This window comes from Prionailurus bengalensis, chromosome B1, assembly GCF_016509475.1.
Source record: "Prionailurus bengalensis isolate Pbe53 chromosome B1, Fcat_Pben_1.1_paternal_pri, whole genome shotgun sequence".
NCBI lineage: Eukaryota > Metazoa > Chordata > Mammalia > Carnivora > Felidae > Prionailurus > Prionailurus bengalensis.
In genome coordinates, this window is record NC_057344.1 from 118,667,132 (window position 1) to 118,684,827 (window position 17,696).

General features: G+C 34.1%; 1 protein-coding gene across 3 annotated transcripts in view; it reads left to right on the forward strand.

Annotated features, from left to right (window-relative positions):
* CXXC4 (CXXC finger protein 4) overlaps positions 1–16,747 on the forward strand; it is a 29,779-nt gene extending 13,032 nt beyond the window's left edge. For 2 of the 3 annotated variants that reach the window (XM_043571306.1, XM_043571320.1), the window contains one exon: positions 9,487–16,747. In XM_043571306.1, the coding sequence (XP_043427241.1) occupies positions 9,487–9,531 (45 nt within the window). In that variant the 3' untranslated portion in view covers positions 9,532–16,747. The remainder of the gene's footprint in view (positions 1–9,486) is intronic. The other variant, XR_006295774.1, reaches the window with a different exon arrangement.
* Positions 16,748–17,696: the final 949 nt, after the last annotated feature.

A 17,696-nucleotide genomic window follows, 5' to 3' on the forward strand; every position in this document is an offset into this window, starting at 1 on the left:
GTGTATGCATGTACTAGGCTGCTATGTAAAATGTATCTCTAAGTGTTGGTTGCAGTCAAAAAAATTTGAAAAACACTAGTTTAGTGGCAGCAACAACACTATTGAACAAGTCTGTAGTGAGGAAAGAAATTATATTTGTAAATGGAACAATGTTAACAAGATAAAGAGTAAAATTTAAATGTCCTTCTTAAATAGTGTGTCTTTACTTCTCCTAGGCAGGTCTGTACCTATGCTGTATAATCCTGAATACATGGTATGTTACTGAGCACATAGAAAACGCCTGATAAATTCAATTCAATTTAACAAATCTTCAGGTAGGAACTCTTATTTTCTAAGGTTTGTGGTAAGTGCTGTGGATGTATACATACATATATGTCCATACACACACACACACACACACAGTTGCTTAAGGACCTTGAATTTTCTTTATTTCTACCTTTTACATACCCATCGAAATCCCTAACTCTACATCTTAGTCAGCCCTCCATCTAATATACTTAATTTCCTACTTCAGTCTCAACTCTCAATCCAAGAAATGGACACATTTAAAATGATATAATTGAATTAAAATGATATAATCGCTCTGGAAGCAATCTCGTACCTATGTATAAGCCTTGGGATTCCTTGATTCATCCTTGGCTTAGTTCTTCCCCAGATTTAAATAAGAAATGCAAATTGCTGTTTATGATCTCTGCTTGGTTACCTCACGTGATTATGTGATGAAGTATTAAGTTTTCTTTAGTGTTCTAGAATTTGTCAAGGAATAAGAAAACAAAAAGAATACTTGCCTTGAACATTTGAACATACTGAGAATCTACAGTATGACTTGTTATTTCAAGTGTATTTTACAGAGTACTGGAAACTCTTGTTTGACCTGAATAAAAAAGAAGTAAAGGAAGAAAAGGAGGGAGGGAGGGAAGGGCAGGGAGAGTGTAGTGTTACAGATTAAAGGGAAATCAGAAAGAAGCATATTGGTAGAAAGGATTGTCATGCTCAAGGTCATCTTCTTGAGTCTGGTTTAAAGAAGAGATTGGTAGAAATAGTTAATGTCTCAAAATTTCTGGAAAGATGCTGTAAGTCTGAGCTTAGACCCTCTAGAACCCCTCAGCATTGTTTCTTTTCATTTACCATAATGAAAAAAATAGTTTCACAGAAACTAGGTTTTGTTTAGTGTTGTGGTTTTTTTTTCCTTTTAATTTCTCTTTAAGATTAATTAACTCAGGTCTACAGTTAGAAATGTAGCAAAGCCAAGGTGAGAAAACTAATGCTCAAAATGAAAAATAGTGTTTCGGGAGACAGAGGCCATCCTCTATCTATAAACAACTCATTTTTCAAAAATAACTGTAGTTTTTTGTGGCTATACAGAGGACTTCCTGGAAAATACAGAATGTACATGCAAAAAAGACTCCAGAAAAGTGGCAGAAAGAATATTAATCACCACATCTTATAAATTCTATGCTTGAAAAAAAAGTTCGCTTATTAATATACTCTGCTGGTTAGTTAGCTTTGTGAAGGTGGCTATGTTTGCACAAAGATGGGGCAAAAGATATTCATAGAAAAAGAAGTAATATATGGAAACTCTCTGAGGAGAAATTTCAATCTAAACATTTGAGGACTTGCTCTAGCACAAGATTTGCTGATATTATGGTAGTGTAGAATGCTTAAGAGTATATATCCTCTTAATGAGGGACATTAACCAAAATATATTTCTAAAGAGCTAGATAAACACGTAATAACTTGATAAAGTTAAATTATAATAGTTACTGACTATATGGCGTTTAATTTTGTTATTTAAAAAGAAAAAAGGAGAGAGACCAAAAACTGCATGTTATTCTCAGAAATATGGTTTTAACCAAGTACATTATTTTGATGATAACATCTTTATGACCAAAACATTTGGAACTGACTCTAAATTCCTCTAAGTAATTCATGGACCTAAAACATTCTCTGTTTTTGGGCTGGGTCTATAGAAGTGGTTGGAATTTTGTCATAGAGGATTCCAAACCAGATGCAGTCCAGTGACCACATCCAAGATGCTAAGGAACTTAGCCTAGTGAGAAAAAATTTTATTAAAGTTATTTTCACTTTTTATATAATACAGAAAAAAAATATTTCTCAAATTCTCAGATCTATAATAATTCAAAGATAAGCACTGTAATTATAGAGGTTTGGTGTAACTATTGTGTTTCATTTGAATACATGTTAGAGACTATCCAAATCATAGCTTTGATAGTTTTAAAAAGTCACCTCTTCATATTTTTAATGTGGCTTCCCATTTTCTCCCATTTTACAAGAATATTTCCACAGTTCACTGTCTACTTTAAAATCAATCAACATCTTCAAAATGGTCCAACAACTTGATCAAGAAAAGAATGATGGTCGTTTTTCAATAGCTGATCAGCAATGATCTTACCTAAAGGTATCATTGCATGAAACAGGATTAGTAGAGTGACTCTGAGGGGACATAGAATTATCTAACTTTTGTCTCTGTCAGATAGGTAGGTAGGTAGGTAGGTAGGTAGATAGATTAAGATTCATTTATCATATAACCACATGTATTTGTATATATATTCATAAGTGAAATCTAAGCATATGGAACATATAAGTAGAATTAATTCTAATCATTTTTATAGTATTGATGTTATTAATCTAATTTTTGCTTTTTAATCTGTTTTACATTTAATTTCCTTTCACACTCCCTCTAAGAACTTTTAACATAGGGTTAAAAATACTGTATATAATTGTTTTTCAGAAACACCTTTTTAATTTGTGGACTGTTGAAATTTTTTCTTCTTTCTGCGTACCATCCCCTTACAGTTTATTTTTATATGTCCAAGAACATTTTCATCACTAAACAACTCATCTATAACACAATAAACTTACTTATTTATTAGAAAGATGTGACTTGAAGTGTTTTTACCAAAATCAGTTGAAATATAATCCTACATAGCATTATCAAGAGACTTGCTTAAATACAGTAGTTGCATTAAATACTAGGACCAAAAGTGGGCGCCTTTTTTGTCACTTTGGGACCCATGTCCAAGTCATGGCATCCAGCTGTTACTTTCCTTCCTACCAACCCACTCCTATTCTTTAGACACACATTCTCCTTTAGGCAGTTATTTTCCTAACGGGCTCTACCACCACATTGATGTGACTTTAGCATCTGTATTACATACTACAACAACTCAGCTTTCCATCTACAAAGGTTAGCTAGGTTTGTCTTGTGAAACGTCATGCTGTCGTAGTCTAAAACCATCACAGTGGTGATGGTGAGGGTGGTGGTGTTCGTGTAGGAGGAGGCGGAAGAGGAAGAACTGTCAATATTGGCAAAGCAGAAGGAGTGGTAGGAGCAATGGCCTGCAGAGAATGGATGCTAATGAAAAAACCATTGCGAGTTCTCCACCATTAATCAGAGAAATCCTGGCCATAAACGTCAATTTGAAAACCAAAAAAGTTGAGTTCTCCTTATAATCATATTTAAGGCCTCCAAAAAAGTGGGTCATAAAACATATCCAGTTACTCATTTGGTTCTTTCTTTCATTTAGAAAGGGGCCTAATATTCCAGTTAGTGGTAATACTGATAAGTATTTTTAGTTGACATCTGGATAATGGCCAAAACAAAATGTGAGTATACAAAAATGTGAGTATAATATATATATTATACAGTTATATGATAAATGAATCTGAATTATGAGGAAAGTTAGTCTGATGCATATCACATATGTGATATATATATATATCATGCATATATCACAAATAGATATCGTACATATATCATATCACACATATGATATATATCACATAGTATATAAGGCATATATATTACAATAGAACAGAAAAAGAAAGGTGTAATCTAAAAAGTAGAAGCTATACTTATATTAATTTATATATTTTAATTGAGGTATTGTTAACAAATAAAGTTGTTTATGATTGTAATAACAGTAAGTTGTTAGACTGTGAGATTATCATATATCACAAAATAATTGTTCTCTCAGATTTACTGACCTATGCTATACTTGTGCTTGCTAAAAGTTCTAGCAAAGTAGTGGGTTACTGGTCTATGATTTCTACAATATATTAATTATAAATAGGATATAGAAAAATATTTCTGCTAAAAAATTTTTGGTATGTCTCTAACATTTTCTAAGTATCATTTTAGATCATAATTATTAATTTTATCGATGTACTGTGTGTATTCCCATCCACAATATTGTATATAGAATAAAATTTTTCCTTCTCCAAGTAGGTTTTGAAATTTTGTCAGTCAAAGAAATTGAGAACCTATGTAACTTGATGTTTTAGCATTCTTTGTGAACCAAATCAGAAAAAAAAAAATGTAGTTTTCTTCACCATCAGGAATCCTTTTCCTTTTCTTAACGCAAAATACTCTAAAGTTTTGAAGTTTCATATGAAGCCGAAACAAAATATAATCAAATATCTAAAGGCAAACATTGGTACCTACTATTATCTTTTGTCATACTTGCATACTTTCTATTGCAAAATTTCAGTGATTCATTAAGGTGTCAAGTTCTTATGTGACAAGGTGAGCCAAATGCTGTGAGGTGTTCCCAGTTCCAAGGTCTTAGATGCTTGGAGTCTAAGAAACATAGGGTATTCCTCACAGGAAAACTATTTCAGCAGAGTTGAAAAGAGGCTGTATTGGCTAACTGCAGTTCTAAATTGCTTTGCTTTTGGTTGGAAAAAGTATACTTCACATCATTATATGAGAATCGAAAAATGATCGGATGATTTCCATTTCTTTAATTAATAATAAATGGGAAAACTAGAAATAATTTTCTGATTAGTAGAAGAATAACAGTCGCCCAAAACACTCCAGGTTGGAAATCATTGTATTAGAACCATCCTGTTGCTTCACAGAATTCCGAAGACCCAGGTGAATCACTGAGATTTTTGGATTCAAAAGTATATGAATAAATATTAGAAAGATATATTTAACTTTAGTTACAGAATTTTCAAATGTCATAATTATTATCTCAATTTATAGCCTTATGCATTCTGAAGTAAATTTCAACATCAAGTTGCCTTTAATTTGCCCTTTGAAAGTTCATGTCTAGCTTTATTAAAATGATGAGTATTGTTTAGTGCTGTACTTTATATATTGTAAAAAAGGTATAGATATCCCATTTTCAGCTTTCAGGAGGTGAATTTTTTTAGACTTGCCATATTTTATTTTATTTTTTTCATTTTAAACTTTTAGAGAGAGAGAGAGGGAGAGCAAATGGAGAGGGGCAGAGAGGGGGAGGGAGGGAGAGAGAGAGAGAGAGAGAGAGAGAAAGAGAGAGAGAATCTTAAGCAGGCTCTGTGCTCAGAGGGGGTCCTGCAGTGGGGCTCAATCCCATGACCCTGGAATCACAGCCCTTGGATCATAACTTGAGCTGAAATCAAGTCATATGCTCAACCGACTGAGCCACCCAGCCACCTCTGGACTTGCCATATTTTAAACAAAAGTGTGTAGATGCAGGCTCAACCTGAAGATGTCACAGTTCACATCTGTGACTGCTCAACAGGCACAAAAAAAGAAAAAAATACTCAAATTCTAAGGTGGCAGCTTTTGGTAGTTTTGTGTATTTTAGGTTGTTTAATTTATGTCTTCATTGCTGATTTAACAGAACTTAAATAATACCATTGCCGGAGACAGATTGATAATTTTTTGTATTCATTTTTTAATGTCAGTGTAAACTGTACTTGGGTTTGGGTTATATCATTCTTTTATTCAAGAAAGTATCATTGCTTTTTAAAGTTATTTAGGAGGGAAACAGAAGCCAGCCCTTTAAGCTCATTAGTTTAAGTTCTTCAGTATGTGGCTCTGGCTTTCATAGGGATGAATTCTCTGGAACACCATGCTTTACAGCAATACCGGAAGGAGAACTGAGGGCTGCAGGTTTCTCCACAGTCCTCCTGGGAGCAGGCTGTTTTTTGTCAGTGTTTGCACCTGCAGGAGCAGCGAAGGCTGTCTTAAACAATGCTGATCAACTCAATTCTATTCTTTACCTCTCCACCCCCTTCTCTTCCTGGGGAATCTGGCTTTCCTGTCACTCAGGATAATGATTTCCTGCAAGCATCACTGAGATCCAGAAAGTCACTGTAATCTCATCAAGAGTGTGATTCCCCAGCTGGGACTCTTGAATTTATATAACCCCGAAGGTAGCTAGGCTGGGTGCTTAGTCCCTCATTGGTGTGTTGAATCCACACAACATTTGAAATAAAAGTCCTCTTACAAAGATGACCTCATTCATTGACAGGATTAGAGAAGACATGTCCCCAAATTAGTACAGACTTAATCAAAAATATATAATTTAAACAATATTTTATGTATGAAAACAAACAGTGTTGCCTTACCCATCTTGGCAGAAAAGAACTCAGTCCAGATATAAAGTAAATTTCCACTGAACCAATGCAAATCAGACAGGAGATTGGGCATGCATTTTCTGCTTTGTGTGACCTATGGGGGACACTAAGGAGTTTTATTACTTTTTTAATCCTGAAATAACATTTAGAGGAACCTCACTTCAAGCTTCTGGTGAATGCCTTGATAATTTGTTCTAATTAACGCACCATTGGTTTTCCTGTTTTCTCACACATTTTAGGTGATTTCCCAACAAATCATTTTTAGGCTTCATGACCTCATAAATCTTCATATAAGGGAGAAATCGTTTTTAAAAGATGCCTCCCTGCTAATCTTCACCTTTAACCTACAGCGGTGGATGGTCTGTACCTTGGGTGTGGAGATATGTACTGGTCTCAATGTATGCATAATAATACACACACATCCCAGTGCTATTATTTTGTGACAAGATGCATTAGTAAAGAAAACCAGCTCTCTGTTTTTCTCATATTTGCATTATCTAATTAATTTTTAGTGGTAAAAAGCATTGAGAAATGATTATCTTTCTCCTCACAATAATGACCTTTGATCTCAGGTGGCATTTTATAAAGCTTGCTTTTTCTAAATATTGCAAATAAAACTGAGTAATGGAAAAGGGCACAGGAAGAGCAAAGAGCTGGAAAAGAGATTTCAAAATATATCTAAGACATAAGGAGTTCACCTCATTTAAAAAATGTACTCCATACATTTTTCTGTTTATCTTCATAAACATATATGTTTATCAAGATACAAGATTATCTAAGTATATACTTACAGTCTTGTTTCCAGTTGGCATCTGAGAGTAAATTGGCATCTCTATGTCATATTCTATACATGTAAATGTGAATATATATGAATATATATGCACATGTTTATTTTTCATATGTGAATCTGTAATTGCATGGATATGTTTGGATCTAACTTATCTTGTTAAAAATGACTACATTTATATAAGTATGCATACTTATATAAAATTTATTCTTAGTTGGCATCAGGCAGCAAGCTTAGCATCTGGTATAAACGTCTAAGTTTTCATTTACTGCTTGTGTGTGTGTGTGTGTGTGTGTGTGTGTGTGTGTGTAAAGCATGAATATTAGAATGAATATGTTGTTTTTTATGAGTTCATATAGTTCCTTTAATAGTGATTAAATAAATATAATGAGCATATATAATTATATTTACCATTTAAAAGTTAATTTTGGAAAGTAGGAAAGGAGTTTTTCTTATCAACCAAATCAAATGATGGAGATTCCGGTATGCATAGTGAGCTGGAGAGAAGAAAACATTACACCATGAGGAGTAAGGATTAAAATATTAATAAGTACTAGTTATGTGGGAATAATAGACTTCCTTATTTGCATTTTTAAACAATACTTCACAAGTTAAATACTTTTGTATATACATGGGTACAAATTTGCATTAGAATCAGTTTGGGGCACCTGTCTGGTAGAGCATGGGACTCTTAATCTCAGGGTCCTGAGTTTGAGCCTCACATTGAGAGTAGAGTTTATTTTAAAAAATAATCAGGGCTCCTGGATGGCTTAGTTGGTTAAGCCTCTAACTCTTGATTTTGACTTAGGGCATGATCTCTTGGTTGGTGAGATCGAGCCCCACTTTGGACTCTGTGTTGACAACGCGTAGCCTGCACGGGATTTTCTGTCTCCCTCTCTCTCTGCTCCTCCCCTGCTCACTCTCTCTCTCTTTCTCTTTCAAAATAAATAAACATTTAAAAAATAAAAATAATAACTAAAGAATCGTTAGTTTGTTCTTACATATTCATCTTCAAATTTATTGTGTTGACTGCAGGGACAAGTTTTTAAAAACTTTCTAGTACAAATAGTGAACAGTGGCTTTGCTTTCCAAAATGGTTATTCTTTTCATTTACATTTCAGTGGACATCTTAATTAATACACTCTTATTTTTAGATGACATTAACACAATAGGACTGTGTCAACCAAATAAGTCAAATGTGAGACAGTAAATCAAAGCTAGTTTCAATTATTAAGGAGTACTTACAGTAGAATTTTTCATGTATATTCTGAAATATAAAGTTCAAGTGCTATTAGCACTGTCTTAAGATGTGTTTACAAGAAGTGCGTGTGTGTGTGTGTGTGTGTGTGTGTGTGTGTGTTTGCGTTCTGTACCTACCCAATAATTTGGTAACATTCAACATGTCAATTTATATACTTAATTATCCTAGCAGCCATCTTATATTCTACACAGGCTTGTTGGAGTGGTCTAAGGAATAGTACCAGCTCTCTTTCATTAGCCCCTATAGGAAAATTTACTCTTAGCTTATTGTTTCTTATGTACTTTCAATATGTTCTCATGTGATTCTGTTTTTTAAAGAAGAGTATAGTATAATGAATTACTGTAATGTTAATATACAGAAGAAAATTCAATCCTATACCGTTTTTCTGACAAAAAAAAAGTCCCACAGTGACTTTAACATTTTTGTTAAAAGAATTGCTCATACTTTTGTTGCTAACTTATTACTCCTTTGAAAAACGATAGTATTTTTATGGTATAAAAGTTATGCTCCATTGAGTATCATTGGCTAGTGTAAGTTTGTTTCATACATATGACCTTAATTTGTTGAAAATGCAGACTTTAAAATAGTGGTACATAGTTGTTAAATGATAGAAGTAACATCGATGTAATATTTGTTGTCCTGTTATAAAAGAAATTCCCCAGAATAAAGAAACTACTTCACTGAATTCTCTAAGCAGCAACCTTACATAGAGGTGCATAGGTACACAGCAGATACAGACTTTCTGGCTGGACTTCCTACTACTGATTAATAGCTTCAACCTTCCCATTTATTCTGATGGTTATCCATGTTCTAGGCTGTGTTTCTGGTATTTTTTAGACTAATGTGTTTTAATCATTATATTCAGTAAATTATCATTAATTTCAACATTCTAATTTTTGTAATGTTCTAAGATTGAGCATTTCTTTTTTATTAAATGTTGAAATATACAAGTCATTATGTTGTGTATTGCTGACTAAAAATATTGCTGAAGTGTAAAGGAGAAAAATCTAATTTTATATTGGCATAGAAAAAAAGCTTAACTTGTTTTCTTGCTCTTTTTTTATAGAGAACACCTGTTCCCAGCGCTGAAGCATTCCGATGGTTCTTTTAAAGCAGTAGTATATCTTATTTTCAAGGCATTTGGAAGTGAAGGGCAAACTAATGTCTTGTTTTAAGAAACTGCTTAGTCCACCACTGAAGAAAATATCCAGATATTATTTTCATTTTATGTATAGGGGTTTCTTCAAAACAAAACAAAACAAAACAAAGGAAAAGAAAAAAAGACATATAAAAATAATCTGGGAGTTTGGGGAATTGGCCAGTCTATTTACTTTCAATACACTGATTCTTTCTTTGATGTAATTTAGCTATACTAGTGAAGTTGTTGTCTATTTTGGAAGTGGCTGTAAAAAAATAAGTTTGGGTAAACCCCTGCTGTAAAATCATGTATCTTTGCAAAGTACATATCTATACTTCATTTTCAAATATATGTGTTTCAGTACTGTAAACTGTACAGATAGCAGCTTGTATTTTGTGTGTTTAGACACAAGGAGACAATCATGTCTGAGCATCTATGGAGATTAACAGTTTGTACACAACAGTATGGTTCTGCGAGTTAAATCTGGAGCAATAAATTTTAGCTTTAACTATTTTTTGCCAGTTGTTTCTAGAAGCAGCAACAGCAGTGGCATGTTTTGCCATGCATCTTTCCGTAGAGACTTGATGCCAAGTTTTACAAGACTAAAAGATGATGATGCATCCAGCAATTACCTTCAGTTGTATTGTTATAAGAGGGGGAAGATGTTATGAAAGTTTCAATTAATCTTTTGAGCACTATATTAGAGTAGTGGTTATGCACTTGCATTGCTTACAAACGAGCTGTACAGAAGGGTATACCTCCCAAATACTTAGTGTAGTTGACTTGTCTTGGGTTGCACTGTAAGGCGGAGTACTCACAGTAGTTGGAACATGCAGCATCAGTTGTATAACTTTTTTTTTAAATCAGTGTTTTCTAGGATACAGAGAAAAGTATCATATCTTAGGGGAGAAATTCATGATTGATTTTTTTTTCTCAGCCCAGCATGGGGTATATGTATTTTTTCTTTGTTTAAATTTTGCGCTCTCTCTCTCTCTCTCTCTCTCTCTCTCTCTTTTGGTAGGAAAAAGAAACTTTTGATAAAATGTATCCAAATGTTTTAATTCCATGTATGAAATGAAATGGGTAGTTTGTTTTAAAACTTGACTACGTAAAGACCTCCTGCATTGAGACATGGCTAGGTATATTATTAAGTTAAAAAAATTAAACACATTTATAGAAGTGAGGCTTTTAAATCTCTTTTTATCTCCTTTTCTCATAGCCTCCCAGTTGGACCACTGGCCTTCCCCTAGGCCCTCAGTGGAATGTTCCATTGCTCCTATTCCCATTTTTGTCACTTGATGCTTTCATTCCTGAGAAGGCAGGGCTACATTCTGTGGAGTTCCATAAATGCAAACAGCCCCAAACACAAAGAAGCTAATGTTTCATAGGATCTGTGCTACCTTTTCACGTAGGATTTGGTTTTCTTAAGGCAGTCAAGGTTCCTAAGTCTGTTCCAGGAGGACAGATACGTTACTTGTGATGACATGATACCTAGGGAGTTTATTTCATTTCTGTTTCTTGCCAGATTATAAAGTCTATTCTCATCTTTAGGAATAAAATAGAATTTAGTGAAAATACATGGAGGATCGAAGTTGCCGTCACTGTAACTTTTGTTCTTTATCCACTAGCCAGCTACTTCAGCCTATAACATCCACTAGCCTGCTGAAAAATGTTAGCCAGGTGGATCACACAGAGGAAAATAACCTGAGAAGAGAAAGGGTGATGAAAAGGACTGTAAAGTTTTAGAAAGACTAGCAGATTAATAATTTTAAGAGGCTAGTTGTAGTTGTGAATGGGAAATAATATCACAGGAGATTTTAAAAAACGCAGAAGGAGCACTTCCTCATCAGAGCATGGGTGGGAGGGGTGGAGAAGGCACCTGCAAATGCCAATGTGAAAAACAAGTGACTAAACCTGCCTAGAATATGAACGCAAGGTCTCCACTTATGGTTGAATGGCCTTTTTAAGGAAATTTTATTATATATTACACCTATCCATGTTTAAAGAAGAAAACTAAATAATCACAAGCTAAAATGTGCTTAAAATGTATGTTAATTTTGAGATAGCTTTCTGCTTGATGTATATTCTTTTGAGGGTTTCTAGTTAGAATTTCTGTTTCTGCTGTGGGACCAATGAGAACTATAGGAGTTCTTTCTTGTCCACTTTTATTTGATTTTACTTACTTTTAAACCAGTTTGCTAATTAATTACAAGTAAGTGAAAACTTACTTCCACACTTGAATGGTAAGTTTGCCTTGCTATTTGGAAAACGACGATTATTACTATAGGATTGAAGCAAACGTCCGTTCGGGCTGTATCAGGCATACAATAACGGATAAAGATCGCACAGCAATGTACTGAGAGTCTAAAATACATGCTAGTATTGCATGTCTCGATGTGTTTTTGTTTGTTTTCTTAAAGAACTAATGAATCTGTATATTGTAAAATGTGGTGTTTTACATGTCAATTCAATTTTTTAATGAAAAAATGTTGATTATGGAAATGGAAAAGTGCAGCTTTTCTTTAATTCTCTTACATGTTTTTGTTCTCGATATTGTTCTTTTACGTCACCCATTTTTTAAATGATTTTGGTAAAACTCTATTTATATAATGTAGGGTGCATATAAAGTTCTCGTTGGTGATGTCGAAGAAAGATGTTACTCTTCCAGCCTCCCTCTGGTTCTCTTCCCTGTAAGTCCATATACTGAGAACTTGTAAAGGATGTCATTATAACCCTAAGGGAATTATTTAAAGGTTTACATTTTTCATGATTCTAAAATACCCAATGACATGTAACTTTTGAAAATTCCTTGCTGTATGTTTCATATTCAGTACCAAGAAAATTCAGAACATGGCAATCAGAATATAGATCATGGCGGACTATACAACTTAAAAATTACATATCGGATAAGTCCAATTAAAAAGTTTGTAAGAGAGATCTACATACACAGATGTCTTACCTTCCCTACGAAGTAAGGAGATAAGAAGACGCACATACCGTAAGCATTTGGGGAGAGCTGGAAAATACGTAGGATGTTGGTACATAGTACAGTGAAGTGTTTTCCTTGTCAGCTGTCACTCGGCACCCTAAACATCCCAAGAGCATCATCATGCAAACTTCCCTCTTTCCAGGCCTTCAGACCAAAGTGGCTTTCTGATGGATTTTGCCTGTCTGTTCCCAAGTGGAGGCATATTTACAAATCAGAAATGTGTCCCATCTTTAGGAGAGAAAACAGTGATAGTCTTCCTCCAGTGTAAGAGTATTTAAGAGCATCTCGTGGTTGCTTAATCCCCAGTAGCCAACTTCCTTCTATACACATTCACAGGGAACAAGACATGGTGGGCTTCCTATGAATTCCTATTAAGCAGTCACTACAGAAAGGAATATCCCCTTCCTTTCATTTAGAACCCCTGGCATGTAAGTTGTACAATTAATACTAAAGCTTACAAAGTCTTTAGGCCGATAGTATCTGTAATCAAATAATGAACAAGGGAAAGCAGTTAAATGAACACACTATTCAGGGTCAAATATGTTCAGCAAAAAGCCGTGGTGGGTCTTTGATCATGGTTAGATTCACAGTGATATCAAACAGTTGGTTCTCATGTAACAGCTAAATGTTTCACATTTTGTTTTTATTAAATTTGGCAGTTTCACACTGAGATCTGTATTCCTAGTGAATAAAAGACAGCTACTATGTTCGGAGGGATTCCATTTTCACAATGGCAAGGAAGTCTGAGATTTCAGGAACGTGGGCCACAAAATGTACTCCTTTCAGTGTTCCCCTCTTCTGAACTGTGCAGTCATCTATTAAATTTTCTAATAGATATTTGTGTAAGGTGTATGTATGCTTGTGCAATTATAAAAAAAAGCAGTTTTGGAAAACAGTGTATTTATTAAAGAAAATTACTTATGGGGCATGTACAAAACTGTAAAAAAAAAAAAAAAAAGCTACAAAAAAAAAACCACATTCGATTTGCCCAGTAAAGTTGTTTTTGTGAAATTTCTGTGTTGTTGAATAAAGGACTTTAGTATTCAAAATATCTCTATTTTTCCATGAACAAATTTTTATTTGTGGGAATTTAAGTAATGGACATGTGATCCTGATAATCTGATTTTGTTTATGATAAAACAAAAGTGTATAATTCTACACTTGCCCTTATGTCAACAGAATGAATACTGTATATAAATCTTTCATAAAATACGGCAGTTTTGTTCATTTTGTTTTTCCTCATAGATTTTTGTCTTTCTCAGAGAGTTAAAGAAAAGGAAAAAGAAGAACATGGTTCTTTTCACATTTCTAGAGGATATTTTTTGTTATTGTTGAAAGCTTTAAAAGGTCACCTAAATAGAGGAAGAAATGAATGTATCCAAACTTTTCTCCTTCCTTCTCCATCCTAAGTGTGCCAGGAGAAAGCATCCCATGAATCCCTTGTGCCATGAATGGAAAGTCCTGGTGATAATACTTGAAAGCATTAAAGTTCATGAAGAAATGTGCAACACTGGAATTCTATCTTCAGCCATTCCCAGCAATACTCTGAGATTAAATTTTTATTGTCGTACTTTTTAAAAAATTTTTTATGGAATATGATGGTCTGCCCACGCTGCTTATTGTTTTGGTGGTGAATGTGCTTAACCCCTACTTACCTCACTGTTTCTCAGAACAAAGCTCTAATTTTTTCGATGCCTCATAAACTACAAGAAATGTAGAACACAATTTTATATCTTGGAAATCCTTAATATGATGGCAAACACCGAACTTCAAACAATTGAAAGAGTCCATGTCCACAGAAAATAATACCACATTAGAAGATGTTTGTCGATTTTATAAATTTCAGGGTGTGTTCTTTTAGTATAATACCGCAAATGTAAAATACCTTGGCCCTGGCAACAGAATTAGATCGCATAGTGTGCGAAGGAAGAATTAGGTAACTTGAATTACGAGAGTTTCTGGATACTCAGCAATATTTTCAGGTGAGTTGTTGTGCTTGTTTATTACATTTTGGAGTAAGCAACAATAGGGCAAAAATATAAAACTGGGTTTTCATAGAGAATACTTTCCTTACTTGAAATCTTCAAGTAAGGTTTATTTGTAGTGATAAGAGAATAATGCTTCAAAATAGTTTGAATTAACCATGAAGGGAGAGGGGAGGAGTTCTATACCTTATTTAGACGTTGAGCCAGATAACAGTTTTATATGGTTTCTGCAAAATCATGTATTTTTTTTAAGAGTGTTTATTGGTAAAAGTTATCTTTATTTGCATGTTTTATGCAGAAGCTATTCTCCATTTTATTTCTACTCTTGTCTTTATTCTGTCTCTTTTTAATGGTGAAAATTGTTATTTGAGGTAAACGGGCTGAACACAAATTTGTTTTATCTGCATGCCCTACATAAGTAGAGTAGTTATGAAAAAAATTTATTCTTATTTGGCAATTTTATTTCTAATCTTCTAGTATCTTGGCTTAAGATCTGTCTCTGTGTCCTTTGCAATTCACATATTTTGGCCAATTTTTAAAGCAATATTTCATATTTTTAATGTACTTATATAAAATTAAATGTCAACCAAATTATCTTTAGTCTAAGTCGATGCTTTGTTTATCATATGTTACTTAAGACAAAAATCATTCTGGTACCAGGTGTTATCATTTCACAAGTTGGAAGCAGTGTAGAGATCTCTTTCCAAGAACAGTACTTTTAAAAGCTACTCTTATCCTGTATAAATCCTGCATGTAAAGCATTTTTAATACGGGACTGAATTACATGACTTGTCCAGTATTTAGATGGTATAGGAGAATCTGACTGCCTGGTTTGAATTATGACCTTCTGCTTATGACTTTTCTGAAAAGTGATCTTCTATCTAAATTATATGGCTTCAGGAAACCTGCACAATTTGGAAGGGAAGTTAGAAAAAACACAGTTAAATGATACGGTTTTTACTTTTGGTACCATCATAAGACAGGTAGCTGAAAATTCATATTCATTGTATCCTTTTCTCATGAACTTTTCTCATGTTTGCATGAATGGCCTTATGATTTTATTTATAACTTTTATTGGTAAATGTTTATAATATGTAATTTTATTTATTAATGTTGAATTAATATGTGTGTGTGGCTGGATATAGAAAGATCAATCTGTGTGTGCATATGTGTGTGTGGTTTTTTCAGGCAGCAGAATTGAAGTAGTTAAGGATCAGTGTAGGTCTCATTAAACATGTTTTATGGCTAAGAGTGTCAGTGTTGTGCCATTGCAATCGAATTTGATGACTCGGCATCTTACAATACTTAATCTGTTCTCTGGGAATCAGGAAATTGGGGGGACCTACATGGAATCTTTTGGTCTTCTTAAGTGCTTTTACTTCAGTTCACTATGTCCTACTTTCAGTTATTTAAGGGACTGTACTCAAAATTATGTATACAATTTGTTCCCCAAATACATTACTTCCCTTTATATAATTTTTACATTTTAGGTATATTCATATACTATTTGGTTATTTATCTGTATGTATATTTGAGTGTCAAGTGCACATCCAACCACTAATAGATGACTTAATCCATAGCTTATGTATTTTGACCATATGGAAAAAGCCTGTATTCCCCCCCAAATTCATGATATCTACAGAGCAGCAGTAAGAAGAATGTTGTGAATATTGTGTGTATGTGTGTGTGTGTGTGTGTGTGTGTGTGTGTTGGCAAACCAGCAATTGATTTAATTCCTCATTATTCAACAAGTTTTATTGTGTATCTTCAATGTGCCAGCTACTGGGAATATCAAGATGAATAAAACATGATTCCTGACACATTTACCATCACCATGGAACTCAATCAAATGGTTGAAATAAATACACAAATAAATAAAAACAGTGGAAAGTGTTGTGAATGGAGCAGGCATCATGTGAAGGAGTGGCAAGAAGAGATAGAGTGAAGCTCTTGAATTTCACATTCTTCACGGTTGAAAGAAGAGGGCAAGGCTTGAGCACTCCTGGGATATCAAACCTGAGAGTAAAGTAGTGAGCCAAAGAGATGGGAATTGCAGGAAAGAAAAAGACAAAGTTCAAAAGACCTGAGAGATACTACCTTCCTAGTCTAAGTTGCAATAATTTCTCATGGGGATTGCAGGAATACCTTGAAGATATTGTGGGTTTAGTTCCAGACCACCATAAAGCAAATATTGCAATAAAGCGAGCCAAACTAATTTGGTGTCTCAGTGCATTTAAAAGATGTTTATACTGTACTGTGGTCTATTAAGTGTGTGACAGCATTCCTTCTTTAAAAAAAAAATGTGCATTCCTTAATTAAAAAATACTTTATTGCTAAAATATGTTAATCATCATCTGAGATTTCAGAGAGTTGTAATCTTTTTGCTGGCTGGAGCGTCTTGCCTTGATGTTGGTGCCTGCTAACTGATCAGGGTGGTGATTGCCAAGGGTTGGGGTGGCTGTGGCAATTTCTTAAATTAAGACAACAAAGAAGTTTGCCAAGTGATTGATTCTCCTTTTATGAATGATTTCTCGTAGCAAACAATGATGTTTGAAACATCGTAACTACAGTAGACCGCTTTCAAAATTGGAAACAGTTCTTTCAAACCCACTTGCTGCTTTATCAGCTAAGTTTATGTAATATTCTAAATCCTTTGTTGTCATTTCAACAATCTTCACAGCATTTTCACCAGGAATGGATTTTATCTCAAGAAACCACTTTCTTTGCTCATCCATAAAAAGCAACTCTTCATCCATTTGTATTGTGAGATTGCAGCAGTTCAGTCCCATCTTCAGACTCTACCTCTAATATCAATTCTCTTGCTATTTCTATCATATCTGCAGTTATTTCCTCTGCTGAAGTTTTGAACCCCTCAAAGTCTTCTATGGGGGTTAGAATCAACTTCTTCCAAACTCCCATTCATATTAATATCTAACTTCTTCCCATAAATCCCAGATTTTCTTAATGGCATGCAGAATGGCATTCCAGAGATTTTCAATTTCCTTTGCCCAGTTCCACCAAAGGAATCACTATCTGTGGCAGCTATGCCCTTATAAACTGTATTTCTTCAATAAAAAGACTTGAAAGTTGAAATTACTCCTTGATAGCTTGTCTGTGGAGTGAATGTTGTGTTAACAGGCATGAAAACAACATGAATCTCATTG